Genomic DNA, 14711 nt, shown 5'->3' with positions numbered 1-14711 from the left:
TAAGCGAGTGCTGCAACATGCAGTGAGTAGGGCAAGAAAGACCGTTCCGACTCCGAATCCCCCACCACGCCATCCCACGAACGCGGGGTTGCGCCTCTGGGGTGGCTCGGTATGATTGGTGGAATTGACTACCTATTTGTTGATCCTCCATATGTACCATCCTTTGAGCAAATCATTGCTCTGATCGTACCGGATAATCTACTGACTCCTACTCGGACGCACGCTAGTAATCCTCTACCCTGTCATGCGTCGCCCGTTTTGACATACCAGTCAATTCAATATGGGATTAAGGTCCGTGGTAGCATGTATTGCACCTGTACTTTCCGATGTACCATGAAGATAAATGCATGCCAGTGCCCTGGTGCTCCTGCAGAACACTCTCTCAGCCTTGTACACATCTGTCTTGCACCTGAGTATCAACAAGGGTCTACTTCAAGATGGCATCTCACACTGCGGACGAGTCACTCAAGCATGGAGCTCATCAGGTCGAAGAGGTGTTCGGCGCTCATGCTATTGTCGATGCTAAGCATGCCTCAGACGCTGAGCACAATACGCCCCTCATCGAAGTTATCAAGAAGAACAAGAAAGCCATTCTGTGGTCGATGGTCATGTCTATGACTGTTGTTATGGAAGGCTACGATACAATCCTCATGTCAAGTTTCTTCGCCTACCCATCATTCGCCAAGAGGTTCGGCGCCTTCAATGCAGCTACCAATGACTATCAACTTACTGGCGCTTGGCAAACGGCTCTCAAGTAAGAAATGCTTATGAACTTGAGTGGCCAACAATGCTTACATTCAAATAGCAACGCGAGTAACGTCGGTATCGTTCCTGGTATCTTCTTGAACGGATGGCTGGCTGCCAAGTATGGTTACCGCAAGGTCATCATTGTCGCTCTGTTCTTCCTCAATGCCTTCATCTTCATCACTTTCTTCGCACCCAACAAGCCTGTTCTGGTCGTCGGTCAGATTCTCTGCGGTTTCTCATGGGGTGTTTTTGCGACTATCGGCCCAGCTTATGCTTCTGAAATCGTTCCGCTCCAGCTCAGAGGCTACTTGACTTCCTATGTCAACCTTTGCTGTACGTGATCCATTCTCTTTCTGATCTGCTTTTCTGACATATTCCAGGGGCTATCGGACAATTCATCGCAGCCGGAGTACTCAAAGGTCTTGTTGCCAGAACTGATCAATGGTCATACCGTATCCCTTTCGCCGTTCAATGGGCTTGGCCCGTCCCTCTTATGGTCGCATGTTTCTTCGCCCCCGAATCGCCTTGGTACATGGTCAGAAATGGCAGACTGGAGGAAGCCGAGCACATTCTCAAGCGTATCTCGTCCAACACCAGCCAAGACGAGATCAAGGGAACACTTGCGATGATGGTCCATACCACCGAGATTGAGAACCAACTTGACAACGAGGCATCACAAACATCCTACATCCAATGCTTCAAAGGCACTGATCGTCGACGTACCGAGATCTGCTGCATGACTTTCATGGGCCAACTCTTCTCCGGATCCTGCTTCGCCTACACACCTACCTACTTCTTCCAGCAAGCAGGAATTAAAGACACAGTATCCTACAGCATCGGTCTCGGAGGCACCGCCGTCGCCTTCTGCGGCACCATCGCATCCTGGCTCATCCTTGCGAGAGTCGGCAGAAGAAAGATCTACACGACCGGCATGGGTGTCCTTTGCATCCTGCTTCTCATCATCGGTATTGTCTCCGTGGCAAGCACATCTGACGGCGCAAAATGGGTTGCTGGTGCCTTGACCGTTGTCTGGCTCCTCACTTATTCCTTGACTGTCGGCCCTGTCGCCTATACCATCGTCAGTGAAACCTCTGCCATCCGTGTTCGCGCAAAGACAGTCTGTCTAGCCCGTAACGCCTACGCCCTGATGAACATCGTCTGCTCCACCGTAAGTTTCCACGTCCCATCAAAGCCCTCACCTCTTACTAATCTTCCTCGAAGCTCGAATCCTACTTCATGAACCCCACCGAATGGAACCTCAAAGGCAAAACAGCATTCTTCTGGTTCGCCACCTCTTTCCTCACTTTCGTATGGGCATACTTCCGTCTCCCCGAAGCCAAAGACCGCAGTTACGAGGAGATGGATTTGCTGTTTACTAAGGGTGTTTCGGCGAGGAAGTTTGCCAGTTACAAGATTGATGCTTATGCGGGTGCTGCTGTTGACAGCAAGACGGAGATTCTTTATGAAGAGAAGGTTGCTCAGTGAAGATGAGTGGTAGAGGGGGGGTCAATGCAGGTTGGGATAGGAAGGAGAGTTCCAAATGAATGATGTTATGTCTGAATGTGCTTGTTGAAATGCAGAGTGCTTTTGTGATGTGGGTGTGATGTCCATTGAGAGTCGTACTTGATACTCGCTCTCTTTGGTCCCTCTAAGTGGATCGGAAACCATCTTGCATTTTCACAAGGATGTTTGGGCTGGGTGGCGTGTGCTTGGGAGTCGTCGAGAGGCTCCCTCTCTGCATGAAGCCAGGCACACACATATCTCAACTTGATTCACGCTCTCCAAGAACAGCATCAAACACTCATCACCGAGGTCCCTCCAGCTCGATATAGCGATACAAACCTAACGCACAAAAGGCTCAGGGGCACCAGAGATAGGCGCGCGCAGAGGCCCTCCACCCTCCGTCTCATGGTGACGAAAGTCCACGGGACCTCCCTATCGTTGCGTACCGTCAGTGAATCGTCCCTTCGGGTGCGTTCGGATACGAAGATCTTACAATCACGAGAGGACGCGAGGTGGCCTCGTTGTCGTCGTCTTCGTCATCACCGAGGCGAGAGCAGGAGAAGAGGGAGAGGAATTTCTCCAGGAGATGCTTGGTTGATGGTGGCATCTTTTTTGTTATTGTTGTTGTTGAGAAGTAGGTGGAAAGAAGGATAACGATCGAGATTGGCCTCTGCTGGCGGCGTGCGTGGTCGTATGAGTCGTCCTCTGTTGAAAGGCTATACCTTGATAGGTCGTGAACCGTGATAAACGGCAGATCATCTTGGTCGGCCAGAAAAAGCAGCCTTCGAGTGCGGCAGCAAAGATCAGCTAGCAATTATGCATTACAACGAGGGACACAAAGACGTAGACACAGTGGGAGTAGTAGACCATAGGTCATCAAAGGAAAGATTGATTGAGAAGATATGAACACCCCAAACTCCATTTACAATTTGAGGGACGAGGGACCATGGGAGGGAGATGTTTCCAACCCTTTACATGCCATCCATGGCAACAACGACGTTGTCCTTGGACATACCCAAAGCAACAACCTGGGCGCCGATGGCGATAGTGGCAGTAACAGAGAAGAAGAGCTCAATGGCGGCTTCCTTGACGAAGAACTTGACCAGACGGATTCTGCTGGCCATATCGAACGAGCGCCAAGCCTCGATGAACAGGCTCTTGCGGCCAGCACGAGTGTCGAGGGAAAGCATGTTGATGGCACCGTTGAAGGTACGGTCGAAGGGAACAATAGTCTTGTCCTCCTCGGGCAAGAAGCTGGCCTCGACACGAGTACGGGTCACGGTGGCGGGGAGCAAGATCAAGACGTTCAGCATGATGAAGGCAAGAAGAGACATGGCGCCTCTGGCGAGCAAGTGCTCGTTGTCCATGTCACCAGTGATCTCGGGTCCGACGAAGAGGAACATGGCAACAGGCAGACCGTAGGTGGCGAGCTCGGCGATCGAGTGAACGAAGGCAGGGAGGGCAAGAACGCGCCAGGTCTTCCTGTCAGTTTGGGAGAGGCGCTGGGACCAGGTCATGGATGACGGCTCAGACACGACGGTGTGGGTCCAGACCATGTGGATGCGAGCGCAGAGGACGTTGGCAGCGATGTTGGCGAAGACGCGTCCTACAACGGGAAGGCCGGTGAAGGCAGCAATGGCCATGGAGATGAAGCTGACGGTCAAAGAGTGGACGAGGTTGTAGATGAGAGCACAGCCGAGACCTCTCCAGCGGGCTCTGAAACCACCGATTGAAGTCAGGTGTTGGACAGTCTTGCGGATGCTAGATGTCAGGGGAGTCTGGTTGATGACCATAACCTCCTCATCGATCAAGCGAGCCTTGTCCAAAGGAGCATCGGGATCCTCCTTTTCATCGATAGCGAGGGTACGTGTCTCGACGACAGTGGTCTGGCGTTCTTCGATCATGGCCAGGCTGGCCACGACACCTCCAAGGGTGTATCTGACCTGTTATCGTGTTAGTAACATGCTATGCAACATCTCGACCTGGGCCGACATACCGAAGCCAAGATGAAGGCGAAAAGAGCACCAGTGAGGATGATAGGAAGCATCTCGACAGCGCTGACTTCAGCTACGATTGTTTGGCGAGACTCGCTGTCGCTCATGGCTTCGTAGCCACGGCGCACGAGGTGGTGCAGCACTTCTCCGTGCATGATGGCGGTATTTAGTAGGTTCTCGGTGATGCGTTTGTTCAGTTCTTGATGCAAGATGGTTTAGAAGATGTCGAAAATCACAAGGTAAGATTGTGATGATCGAAACAATGAAGATGGCAAAGGGAATAAAGACGTTCGGCCGCTGGCACGTCAGTTCAGGCAACCGCGACCACGAGCGATCACAAAGCCACCAATCGTGGCGCAGGCTCCACGGCTTCTTGCCGACTTCCGGATTCTATTTTGGCTGTCACGAGTCACGCTGGGGCTTGGCATTGCCTTCTTCCAAGTTCCAACTGCAGTGGTGCCGTTGATTCACGCAGGAAACTTCACGATACTATTTGGTAGGAGCCTATCGTCCAAGGCGAGCGTTCATGTGGGGTTCTTGTCAAGGATTTTTGTGCAACTTGACAGCTGCATCGGTGACAACGATGGCATATGGTGAGTAGAGATCCTGCAATATGATCGGTTCATCAGAACAAACAGAATAAGACCATTAACTTATGTGTTGCTCTGGGCAAGCCAGTCTAAGATGATGCATCGCTATGTACATTAGCAACAGAAAGAAAACTCCACTATCCACAAAAAGAGTGAACAGAAAACTGAAACAACCCCCACACGACGCCAAATGCCGCTCCTCTATCGCTAAACCAGGAAAAGAAATAGTAATGCTTCGCTTGACTCCTTCACCCTCTCTCTCTACTGTCCAGCCGCAACAGCCACGATCTTGTGAATCTGGCCGTTCCTCACTTGCTCCCCGATAACGATACCCTTGCCATCAGGAGTCTTCTCTACGCTCGACAGTTCCACACCGTCAGGAACAGGTTCCATCCAGCCCCTCAACCCATCTTCGAAGATCTCTTTGCCGAAAGGTGCGCACAGTTCTCCGGCTTCAAGCCATTCGTTGCCAACTGTCCAGACACCACCGCGGCCACCACGGGCATCGTACCAGCGTTCTCCGCCTACCGCTGCTTCAGAGGCAACCTCCTTGCTGGTGGATTTGTGGAGGTACTGCTTCAAAAGTGTGCGGGCATAAGGGTAAAACCACATTGACTCCCAGAGTTCGCGCATGTTTGTGTCCGGAGCTGTCAGGAGACCTGAAGAAGAGGATGACTCTTCTTTGGGTGGTAGCATAGAGATCAACGATGGGACTTGTTGCGTCTTGGGATTGGTGAATAGAGGGATATCGGCCCAGTGAGAAGTGTAGGGAAGTGTGTTGTTGTGTTTCTGAACGAGAACTGCGCTAGTGGAGTTGAGGTGTGGTGTAGAGGAGTGCAGGGTGAATGGACTGCGCAGTTTCTGAAAGATCTCGGGGATGGGGAAAGTAGGGTAGTCGATCAGTGCGACGACTGTGTCGGCGACGTGCTGAGCTGCCGCGGGGATCGTTTGGAACATGGTTGCCCTGTAGTCCAGACCCATGCCAAGATCCTGCCTGGCTTCTACAAGGTCCTCGGCTAACTTGATCTTGAGTTTGTTGTTGGACGGCAGCACGTTACGTGATAACCATGCTTTGAACTCGCGCTGCTCTTTGGCCATGGACGCACGTAGAAGTGCTTGTTGTGCGAAAATGGTGTTGAAGGTTTCACGATCCGTACGCTCGATACGAGTGTTTTGTTCTGCTGCTGTCGTAAAGAGATGACGGAGACCAGAACCGGATCCGATCGCGAGATTGTTGTTCAGGTGAGTTGCTTGCTTCTTCTCGGGCAGTCTGAATCTGCTGAGGAAGCTGCGGGATTGAGATACCATTTCGTATTCCGCTGCAAAAAATACTGATTGGTTGAAGCGCTGAAGTTTTTGCTTGTTCGATGTCTTCACGGGGATGTCATGATATTTGCTGTCCAGCTCAGCATTGGCCTTCTTGACCTGTGCATTGTACTCTGTCAAAAGGGCCTCCGAAGGCAGTTGGAAGATTGTGCTTTCTCCATCAACAACAGCGATAAAGTCATCGTCGGAGATCCGGCCTTGTTGGGTGAGGTATTTGGCTGTATCTGCGAGGCCGTAGTCCTGCCAAAAGTCTCCCTCATGAGTCTCATTTGGTGGTGATGGTCTGTATCCTATCAATGTTGGAGTTGGGTAGTCCAGAAGAAAGCTAGACAGCAAACTCCTGCAAACATTTGTGGTAATCTTTGGCGCATGAATTAGAAGGTGAAACTGGGGGTTCCCTTTCTTGAGCCCACTTGGTGCTGTAGAACTCTTGCCTGCTTCCAGGTCCAAAGTAAACTCAGATGGCTCGAGCACGGATGGAGGCTTCCACATAAAGTCTTGGTGCTGTGGTCGGCCTGAGATTTTGCTGTAGAGCTTCGACCCAGGCGCGTTGGGATCTGAATTCGCTTGCCATATCCACAGCACAAGTAAGAACGAAACGGTGCCGATGATGAGTCCTCTCCAGCGCGGGGCCTGGGCCAGATTCATGAGGGCTTGTTTGTAGGCCGCGACTCCATTGCGTCTTCCTGCAGCTCGCGTGGCTTGCCCCATGATTTTTCGTTGTCCAGCGAAACTTCTCACTCAAAAATTGTTCCAGACAATAATCCAAGGAAAGGGCAGACAATGATCGAGATCGATTCAGCGTACAGGAGCAGATAACAGTCGAATTGCAGAAACGAGTGACGATGCGATAATTGATGCGGCAAGGTCGGAGGAGGAGGCGGGATGCAGGAGAGATGTCACAGGTTGTGTCGCAGTCTTGCGCGTCCTCAACTGTGCGGCTGGCGGCTCCGTCCCTCCAACGAATCTGAAACGCGAATTCGAAGATCGGTGGAATTCTTTCGAGAAAGCTTGACGACGCACGAACGCCTCTTTTGCAGATCACTACTATTAGACGACCATCAGGGGAATGTTTTACGAGGTATCCTTGATCATGTCGACTCCTGGTGAGACTGTTGGACGAGCGGACCTTTAGCTCAAGTTGTACTCATCTCTTCCCACTGCACAACTATGCCTTCACCTCCCCATCCTCAAACTAGCATGAGAACGTGCGGGGCACGGTTAACTGTTTGGTTCTTGTTTCCAGCCGCACGTTTTCATGCAAGATGACGAAGATACCGCGCGATAAGGGGACACGATGATGCTGACAGCTTGGAAGATTGCTGCTGAAGATCGCCGACTTTCGGCCGTGCTCGCCAGGAAATAATTGTTTTATTTTCACGCAATCAATTTTGCCAGATGGTAGTCACGGCTTCTAGGTCGCAGTGTACAGTATACAAGCATTTAGAGGGAGCATCTGTGTCTCAGGATGGATGGTTCCGGTAGGTTAACACCTGTATAATCGGAGTAAAGCATGTGTACTGTAGAGTATGTATCGTTCAATCGCGCGATGGAGTTTCAGGCAGTAGCATTCGCGGTCGTAAAGCATGCAAACAGATGAATGGCCGTGTCTATTTTACACAGCAATGCTCTGACTGAAGGACCAGCAAAGGACACGATACTGACACCTCTAGTAGTAACCTCTTGTCCATAATTCATCAACCTTAATGATCGTGACCAAAACTAATGTCGTTGAGCCCCTCACCCTGCTCTCCATGGGCCATCACGACAAGTACTGTTCGTACCTACCTTCGCGAGGAGGCGTATAGTCGATGATATCGACACCACTTTGCTCTCTACGTCTCATCAATGTATCCCTTTCAGTTTCCATGCCGTTTGTGCTCGGGTCAACCACGTTTTCGTTCGGGAATCCTCGGGCTGTTCGTCTTCTTTCTACCGCACTGACAGCAGCGGCAGTCCTGAGGTCGAGATTGGGTGAGTAGGGACTCGATGGTTGCGAGGTCGTTGCGTGCGACTGAGCGTGAGCGTGCTGTAAAGAAGGGTATGTATTTCTGTGTGGATTGCGAGCTGGGATCAGAGGCGACTGCTCCTCCGGAGGAGCTCCAGCATGTGGCCGCATCAATTGACGGGAGTCAGGGACCAGAGACTCCGGATATACAGGCATCCTCGACTTGCGATCAACGTCTGCTGGTGTCTGTGGCTGCATACCAGGGGCATTTCTTTCGTTATAAACCCTCACCCTTGGGGTAGCTTGAGATCGGACAGCAGATTGGGCCACGAAAGACGTCCTTGCGCAGCTTGTCAACTGCCGACCAGGTGTGGCAGGATAGTGATTAGGTAGTTCTCCAGGAGGAGAGCTGCTCAACATGGACGAGTTGATGCCATGAATTGAGCTACTAGACTGTGTGGATGCGGACAAGGAAGGTGGTCTGATCGTTCCACTCTGACAATCAGCCTCTACGTCTGCAATTCGCGCTGCTATGCCGATATGGCGCCGAGGCTGACGAGAAGGCTCGTTGTTCTGTCCATCAGTGCCGTAGTAACCGTCAATGTGCGATGAACCACGGCGATCAGGGCGGTCCCAAAACCTGAAGTCTTTGTCTTCACTTTCATCATCAGAACTTGAGTAGAACAAATTTCCACTCAAGAGCCTGCCGTCTGTAGATGTGACACGAGACGTACGCCCGAATGATGATTGCGATGTTGCCGACATGTCTGTGGATAAGCGCCGAAACTTTTGAGTCAGTTGATCTAAAGGGGATTGATGTGCAAAAGGCATTCCATCATGTTCTCCAACATGTCCACCATGTTCGGATCTTGACACAGACGTGAGCCCACTCTCAACGCGCGAAGACCGAACACTGCCGTGAAAGGGAGCTAGACAGTCGTCGGGTTCTTCGATATCGATGAGGCCATGCACCAATGGCTGTTCCAAAGCGCCCAACAGAGTCTGAGTTGAAAGACTGTTACTCGAGGCTCTGGGACGCACAGAAGGCTTCGATCGCGCGGTTGACGAAAACCTCGGCTGAGAATAGAGGAATTGACTGGTCCTGAGTTCCGAAGGAGGAGAGCGGATACCTCTTCTTTGAGGTATACTGCCAGATCGCGGCGGGAAGGGGTTTTGTCGTCTCGATTCATCAGATTGAGCTGGGAAGATGGGGTAGCGGTCCCTCACAATATCAGCCGAGGCCAAATCTGGTGTTCTGATGTGTCCGCCAGGTCGGCGAGTGCCCCTGACTGATGGTCGTCCACGCATTGAAATGCCCCTGGGTCGCGGCATGGGCCTGGATCTTGTCTGATGATTTATCTCAGCACGGCCAGTGTCAGAGTTACGTGGTGAGGATGGTCTAATCCTGAAATGCCCCTCCCGAAGATAGACAGAGGCGATGTTGGATCGATGGTGAGAACCTTCCCGGAGGGCACCGCCATAATGTACGCGAGGCGCGAACGAGACGGCGGTTGGGTTCTGACCTCGTTGAGAAGGAGTCGTGATGGCTGTGTCATTGCGTGCTTGATCGATGTGCGTAGCAATATGGCGATGTGGCGGGTACGGGTCGCCAGAACGAGGGTTGCTGTCACTTTCGTTGGAAGACTCGTCATGATGCTGCCTGGGTAGAGCCGTAGAAGCCGCAGGTCGTTGATAGAAATGATCAATTGCCACAGGTGGATGTCCGTCCGGTCTGGGCGGCCTCTCAGGAGAGACGTGCAGAAGAGGAGGCGGATCGTAACCAGGAACTTGTGTGATGGTAGGACTGACCTCTGCTATGTGGACAAGCCGAGCGATGGACCCAGAGCTCGCAAGAGCATCCTCCGATGTGTCGGTACCTTCAAAAGGATCAGCTGGCTCGTGTACGGCGAAGTGCGCAACATGACGATTCGGATCCAGCCGAACAATGCTGCCATCTCTGGATCTTCCAGGTCCTTGACGGAGCTGGAAGCCAGGTTGTGGCGGACGGCGTCGATTGTTCTGATGTTGGTTCTTTGCTCGATGGTCATAAGCGCAGTCAGTCTGTGTAACAGGAGGACAGGAAGTCTCTTTGGGCCTCGGATGCTGTTGGATTTGATTGACATCAGCCATAGCAAGAGGAACTCTTGATTGACGATAGCGGAGCATGATGATTTCTACAAAGGTATGCGGGCAGACATGGATGGATGATTTTGTAACAAGCAGCGTTGAGACTGGCAAGTGTCAATGTCTTGGGCGGTGTTGAAACGCCTGAGATTCTGCGCGGTAGAGACATGAGAGCAGACGAGTTGAGGAAGGTGCGACCATCATCGCATGGCCGAAAAGAGGGGATGATCTGGTTTCTGTACAACAAGCACATGGCGGCATCCTCTGATCTAAGAAAAGAGCAAGACATCCCAAAGACGAGGCGGAGCAGACGTATGTCATGTAAAGCCGTGTTGGATCTTTCCATGTATGGACGCGTACCTTCTCACGGCGGCGCGGGAAAAGGCAGGACAGACATGCAAGGAGGACACGACATCAAACATGATGTACGAGCAACAGCTCGAGAGTCGTTGCTGCGGCAGGAATAGAGTCGTCTTGACACGAATTGACGAGGTCGTTGTTGTGCATGTTGGAGCGAGGAACAACAGGCCTGACATGTGTGGCTGGCCTCTCTCGGGCCCGTGCACCCCTCATACGGCGCTCGAGAGGATCTCAAGTTGTCGACTTGGAAGTTAACTTTGGCTCCAGTCCTGTTTCCTGTCGGCCCTGTTCCTGCGTGTATGCAAAGACGAAGCCTCCTGTCAAGCAGACTGTGCCGTCCCTCGTGCCCAGAGTAGCACACTCCGCCAAAGACGACCATCTCCTCGGATACACCGCATATCTCTCCGCCAGACTCAGACTCAGACTCGCGCCTGGTCGTGTCTGGCCTTGGCTTGGCCCCGTCTCTCGTCTCCGACGAGGCATCATTCAGACAAAGCATGAACGGCGACTTGAGCCTGTCGCGCTCGCTGGGCGGTCTGCGCATAGCCAATCCCGACGACGACGACGACCAAGACACTCCGATCACCGTCGCCCAGCCAGAAACACATACCTCCCAGACACAGCTGCATACACCGCCGCCCACCGCTACCTCTGCCCACTCATCCTCAGCCACCACGGCGAGTCCCAGCCAACTACCACGCTCCACCCCTTCGACTCCTGACGACCGCCCCACCATCTCGTCCCAGTCGTCAGGCAGCACTATCACCGCCCTTAACCACTCGCGTGGCTTGTCACAACTCTCGTCCATCTACCCGAACGAACACGACTCTCACTCCCAATATGCTGCCTCGTTTCACTCGAACGCTCCTTCACATTCAGACTATGCTCCTAGCCATCTAGCCTCGACCGACCCCTATAACTCCACCAGAACATACCGTGCCGCCTCGGGTGACTCCGAACAGCTCTATCGCCAGCGTGCCGGCTCCTACGAGGCTCAACTTCCCCAATACCCTCAAAACCCCCGCATGTCCAACATGTATACACATCAGAACGCCTCCAGCACTTCTGCCATCTCGCAGGCTTCCTCGTACAGATATCGTGATGATGTTTCTACTCAGTCTGGTCTCGCCAGGAGTGCTTCAAGAGCCGCCGCTGCTGCCATGGGAGCACACCCTCCTGCTCGCTCTGCCAGTCGAAGTTATCGTGGTCCAGACGGTCAAAATGTCATGCCACCCCGGAGAAGCTCTAAGCGTGTTACCTCCGGCTATGGTCCTGGCCCTGCCGGCTCTGTATATAGTATGGAAGGTGGTCCGCTTCCTAGCAGCGAAGAATGGAAAGAGCGTGGAGCTGCAGTCGCCACCAGACAAGAGGTTGATCAGAACGGAAGGCCTGTCTCCAAAATCGTGAAGAAGGGAGTCAACGACTTCCATTTCGGTCGTACTCTTGGAGAAGGCTCATACAGCACAGTACTTGCGGCTACCGATCGCCAGATACACCGTGAGTATGCTGTTAAAGTCCTGGACAAGCGCCATATCATCAAGGAGAAGAAGGTCAAATATGTCAACATCGAAAAGGATGCGCTGAATCGCCTGACCGAGCACCCCGGCATTGTCCGCTTGTACTACACCTTCCAAGACGAGCGCTCACTATACTTTGTTCTCGATCTCGCCAACGGTGGTGAACTACTCGGCCACCTCAAGAAAATGGGCACCTTCGACGAAGAGTGCACACGCTTCTACGGCGCTCAAATCCTTGACTCGATAGCCTACATGCACTCGAAGGGTATTATCCATCGAGATCTCAAGCCGGAAAATGTCTTGCTCGACGAACAGATGCACACCAAGATTACCGACTTCGGAACTGCCAAAATCCTGGATATCAGATCGAGGCCCCAAGATGGTGGCGGTACTGGCAACGATGGCCCGGGTGCCGGTGATCCAATGGATGGCGTCGAACAGGAGAGAGCTGTCTCGTTTGTTGGCACTGCTGAGTACGTCAGTCCAGAACTCTTGACTGATAAGAACGCCTGCAAAGCGAGTGACCTTTGGGCCTTTGGCTGCATTCTCTACCAACTGCTCGCCGGTCGCCCGCCATTCAAGGCCGGAAACGAATACCAGACCTTCCAGAAGATCGTTGCTTTGGATTACCATTTCCCCGACGGCTTCCCTGCAGTAGCAAGAGACCTGGTAGAGAGACTGCTGGTCCTCGATCCATCCAAGCGTTTGCCCATCGATCACATCAAAGCACATCCGTTCTTCGATGGCATCCAGTGGGGTAAAGGGTTATGGAAGCAAAAGGCACCACGTCTCCGAAGTTATATGCCTGGCCCGTCTCAGTCCCAACCTATCCGACTCAATGGCGGAGATCCCATGGCTTCAGCCCCTGCGCCAACCATCCCGGGCATACCTACAGTCCCCAGTTCTCATCCAGCTTCGCCTCCAACAACCCAGCCTCCGCAGCAGGTGCCTCGTCCACAGCTACGAGCCATCACCGAGCTAGCACCTCCCAGCCAGCTTGATATCGACTGGTCACCTGTGCTTACACGGAACAACGAACGTATCATAAAGTTGGGAAATCTCAACGTCATATCTTGTCCATCTCCGCATAGTCCTACTGCAAACGGTGGGGAGGAAGCTTCGAGGAAGTTCTCGCGATTCTTTGGTGGAGCTACGACCAAAAAGCGCCAACGACTTGTTATGATCACTTCTAGTGCACGAGTCATAATCGCAGCTGCTGGAGGTAATGAGAAGAAAGCAAAGCTGGACCTCAACTTGCTTGCCAATGGAACGTCTTGGAAGACCTTCCAAGACGCCAAAGGCTTGACTGCCTTCTGTATCGACACTGTAAGTTGCTCAACTGTAGATTATGAGTGCCAAAGCTGACAACATCCAAGCGTGATAAACACTTCTCTTTCGAAGATCCTCGGGCGACCACTTCAGATCCAGAGGGGTCCAAGTATTCGACCAAAGAGTGGATGGAGGCGATCAATCAAGCAAAGGACACAGCACTATCACAATCCATCGCAAACTCGTACTCGGGGGAATCTCAGTACGGCGATCTGGCATCGACCATGTCTAGCCCCACCAGTGCAAGTGGTGGTGACGGTGGAGGTGAGCAGCAATCGATACACTCTGTGCGGAACACATTGCGCAAAGATCCTGGCGACAACGAGAGTGTCAAGAGTAGGAAGCCTCGGTTCAGCAAGCGACACTCAAAAAGTGGGCTGGCAGCTGTCTTCTAACCATCTCATTCCCAAGAGCTCTCTTCTTTCTGGATAAAGACACCCTCTCACAACCATCAACATACAATTAGCAACTACTACAAAAACAACCACCACACAAGCACAAGCCACAGACAAAGAGAGACTGGGGCAATTGTACATGACTCTGCTTTTTACTCGAACGCGCTCTGGTTACAACCTTCTCATCCTTTCTGCGATGTCATGACTTTACGACGAGAAACAAACGCCGCGGGTGTTTTCCAAATTTTCCTCCTTTGAGCTCCATCGATCTTGTTTCCTGCATCACTGCAATTCATATCCCCCCCTCTCGTCGAGACGCAGCGAATATCAAAATTTCATTACTTCTTCCTTTTTGTTTTACAGCACATGTCGATGATCCGAATCTTGTCTTTGAATGCATCATCCGTTTTGTCAATTCTAGTGGCTGAGGTCTTGTCTGCTTTTGCGACCTTTACACTTCCGATCTTTCTCTGATAGCGTTCGTCAAATGTGCATTTTGAGGTCTCAGGCTTCGCTCCGTTTCTATGATGTCTTCTCCGCACTGTCATTTCCTTGCGCATGCTACTCGAGTATTGTTCTGCAGCAGTTTTTCTGGCTTGGCAGGTTCTGTTGTTGCTTCTTCTATCCAAACGCAGTCACTGGTGGTCACAGTACAGTCAAGGGAGCGTTCATACATGCTTTCGTGTGATTCAACCTGGTGGTATCTAGAATGCAATCCAGCGGTCAACAGAGCTTATCGAAATGTAGCGGTGTTCTTTGCCTTCCTAGCGTGCTAAATTTTGTTACATCGACTCTCAAGCCGCAGCGATGCCCACTGGTTAACGTGTAGAAATGCACGATGATATTGAGCAGTGGCACGGCCTCCACAGAGAGCGACA

At 52.1% G+C, this 14711-nt stretch overlaps 6 protein-coding genes across 6 annotated transcripts; 2 read left to right on the top strand and 4 right to left on the bottom strand.

Annotated features, from left to right (window-relative positions):
• Positions 1-437: 437 nt before the first annotated feature.
• M438DRAFT_287615 (putative sugar transporter) lies at positions 438-2294 on the top strand (the record flags this gene model as incomplete). Its single annotated transcript, XM_029901630.1, has 4 exons — positions 438-754; positions 806-1080; positions 1128-1915; positions 1969-2294. The coding sequence occupies 4 exons, from the start codon at positions 438-440 to the stop codon at positions 2230-2232; spliced, it is 1644 nt and encodes a 547-aa protein (XP_029766049.1). The 3' UTR covers positions 2233-2294.
• Positions 2295-2589: 295 nt separating this feature from the next.
• M438DRAFT_330831 (uncharacterized protein) lies at positions 2590-2857 on the bottom strand (the record flags this gene model as incomplete). Its single annotated transcript, XM_029903355.1, has 2 exons — positions 2590-2682; positions 2744-2857. The coding sequence occupies 2 exons, from the start codon at positions 2855-2857 to the stop codon at positions 2590-2592; spliced, it is 207 nt and encodes a 68-aa protein (XP_029766048.1).
• Positions 2858-3221: 364 nt separating this feature from the next.
• Positions 3222-4399, bottom strand: M438DRAFT_370932 (uncharacterized protein; the record flags this gene model as incomplete). Its single annotated transcript, XM_029908222.1, has 2 exons — positions 3222-4193; positions 4247-4399. The coding sequence occupies 2 exons, from the start codon at positions 4397-4399 to the stop codon at positions 3222-3224; spliced, it is 1125 nt and encodes a 374-aa protein (XP_029766047.1).
• A 471-nt stretch (positions 4400-4870) lies between these two features.
• On the bottom strand, positions 4871-7050 carry M438DRAFT_341580 (uncharacterized protein). Its single transcript, XM_029904529.1, has one exon. The coding sequence runs from the start codon at positions 6869-6871 to the stop codon at positions 5096-5098; it is 1776 nt and encodes a 591-aa protein (XP_029766046.1). The 5' UTR covers positions 6872-7050; the 3' UTR covers positions 4871-5095.
• A 612-nt stretch (positions 7051-7662) lies between these two features.
• M438DRAFT_341578 (uncharacterized protein) lies at positions 7663-10682 on the bottom strand. The gene has a single exon (XM_029904528.1). It carries the CDS (start codon positions 10272-10274, stop codon positions 7923-7925), a length of 2352 nt encoding a protein of 783 aa, XP_029766045.1. The 5' UTR covers positions 10275-10682; the 3' UTR covers positions 7663-7922.
• A 407-nt stretch (positions 10683-11089) lies between these two features.
• Positions 11090-13833, top strand: M438DRAFT_263319 (Pkinase-domain-containing protein; the record flags this gene model as incomplete). Its single annotated transcript, XM_029899880.1, has 2 exons — positions 11090-13435; positions 13486-13833. 2 exons carry the CDS (start codon positions 11090-11092, stop codon positions 13831-13833), a joined length of 2694 nt encoding a protein of 897 aa, XP_029766044.1.
• Positions 13834-14711: the final 878 nt, after the last annotated feature.

The sequence above is a fragment of the Aureobasidium pullulans genome (genome assembly GCF_000721785.1).
Source record: "Aureobasidium pullulans EXF-150 unplaced genomic scaffold scaffold_1, whole genome shotgun sequence".
Lineage (NCBI taxonomy): Eukaryota > Fungi > Ascomycota > Dothideomycetes > Dothideales > Saccotheciaceae > Aureobasidium > Aureobasidium pullulans.
The sequence above is the reverse complement of the archived record's forward strand: the minus strand, read 5'-3'. Positions and strand labels throughout refer to the sequence as shown.

Coding starts and splice junctions, on each gene's coding strand:
- M438DRAFT_341578 (XM_029904528.1), bottom strand. CDS start 10,274: ATGCTCCGCTATCGTCAATCAAGAGTTCCTCTTGCTATGGCTGATGTC.
- M438DRAFT_341580 (XM_029904529.1), bottom strand. CDS start 6,871: ATGGGGCAAGCCACGCGAGCTGCAGGAAGACGCAATGGAGTCGCGGCC.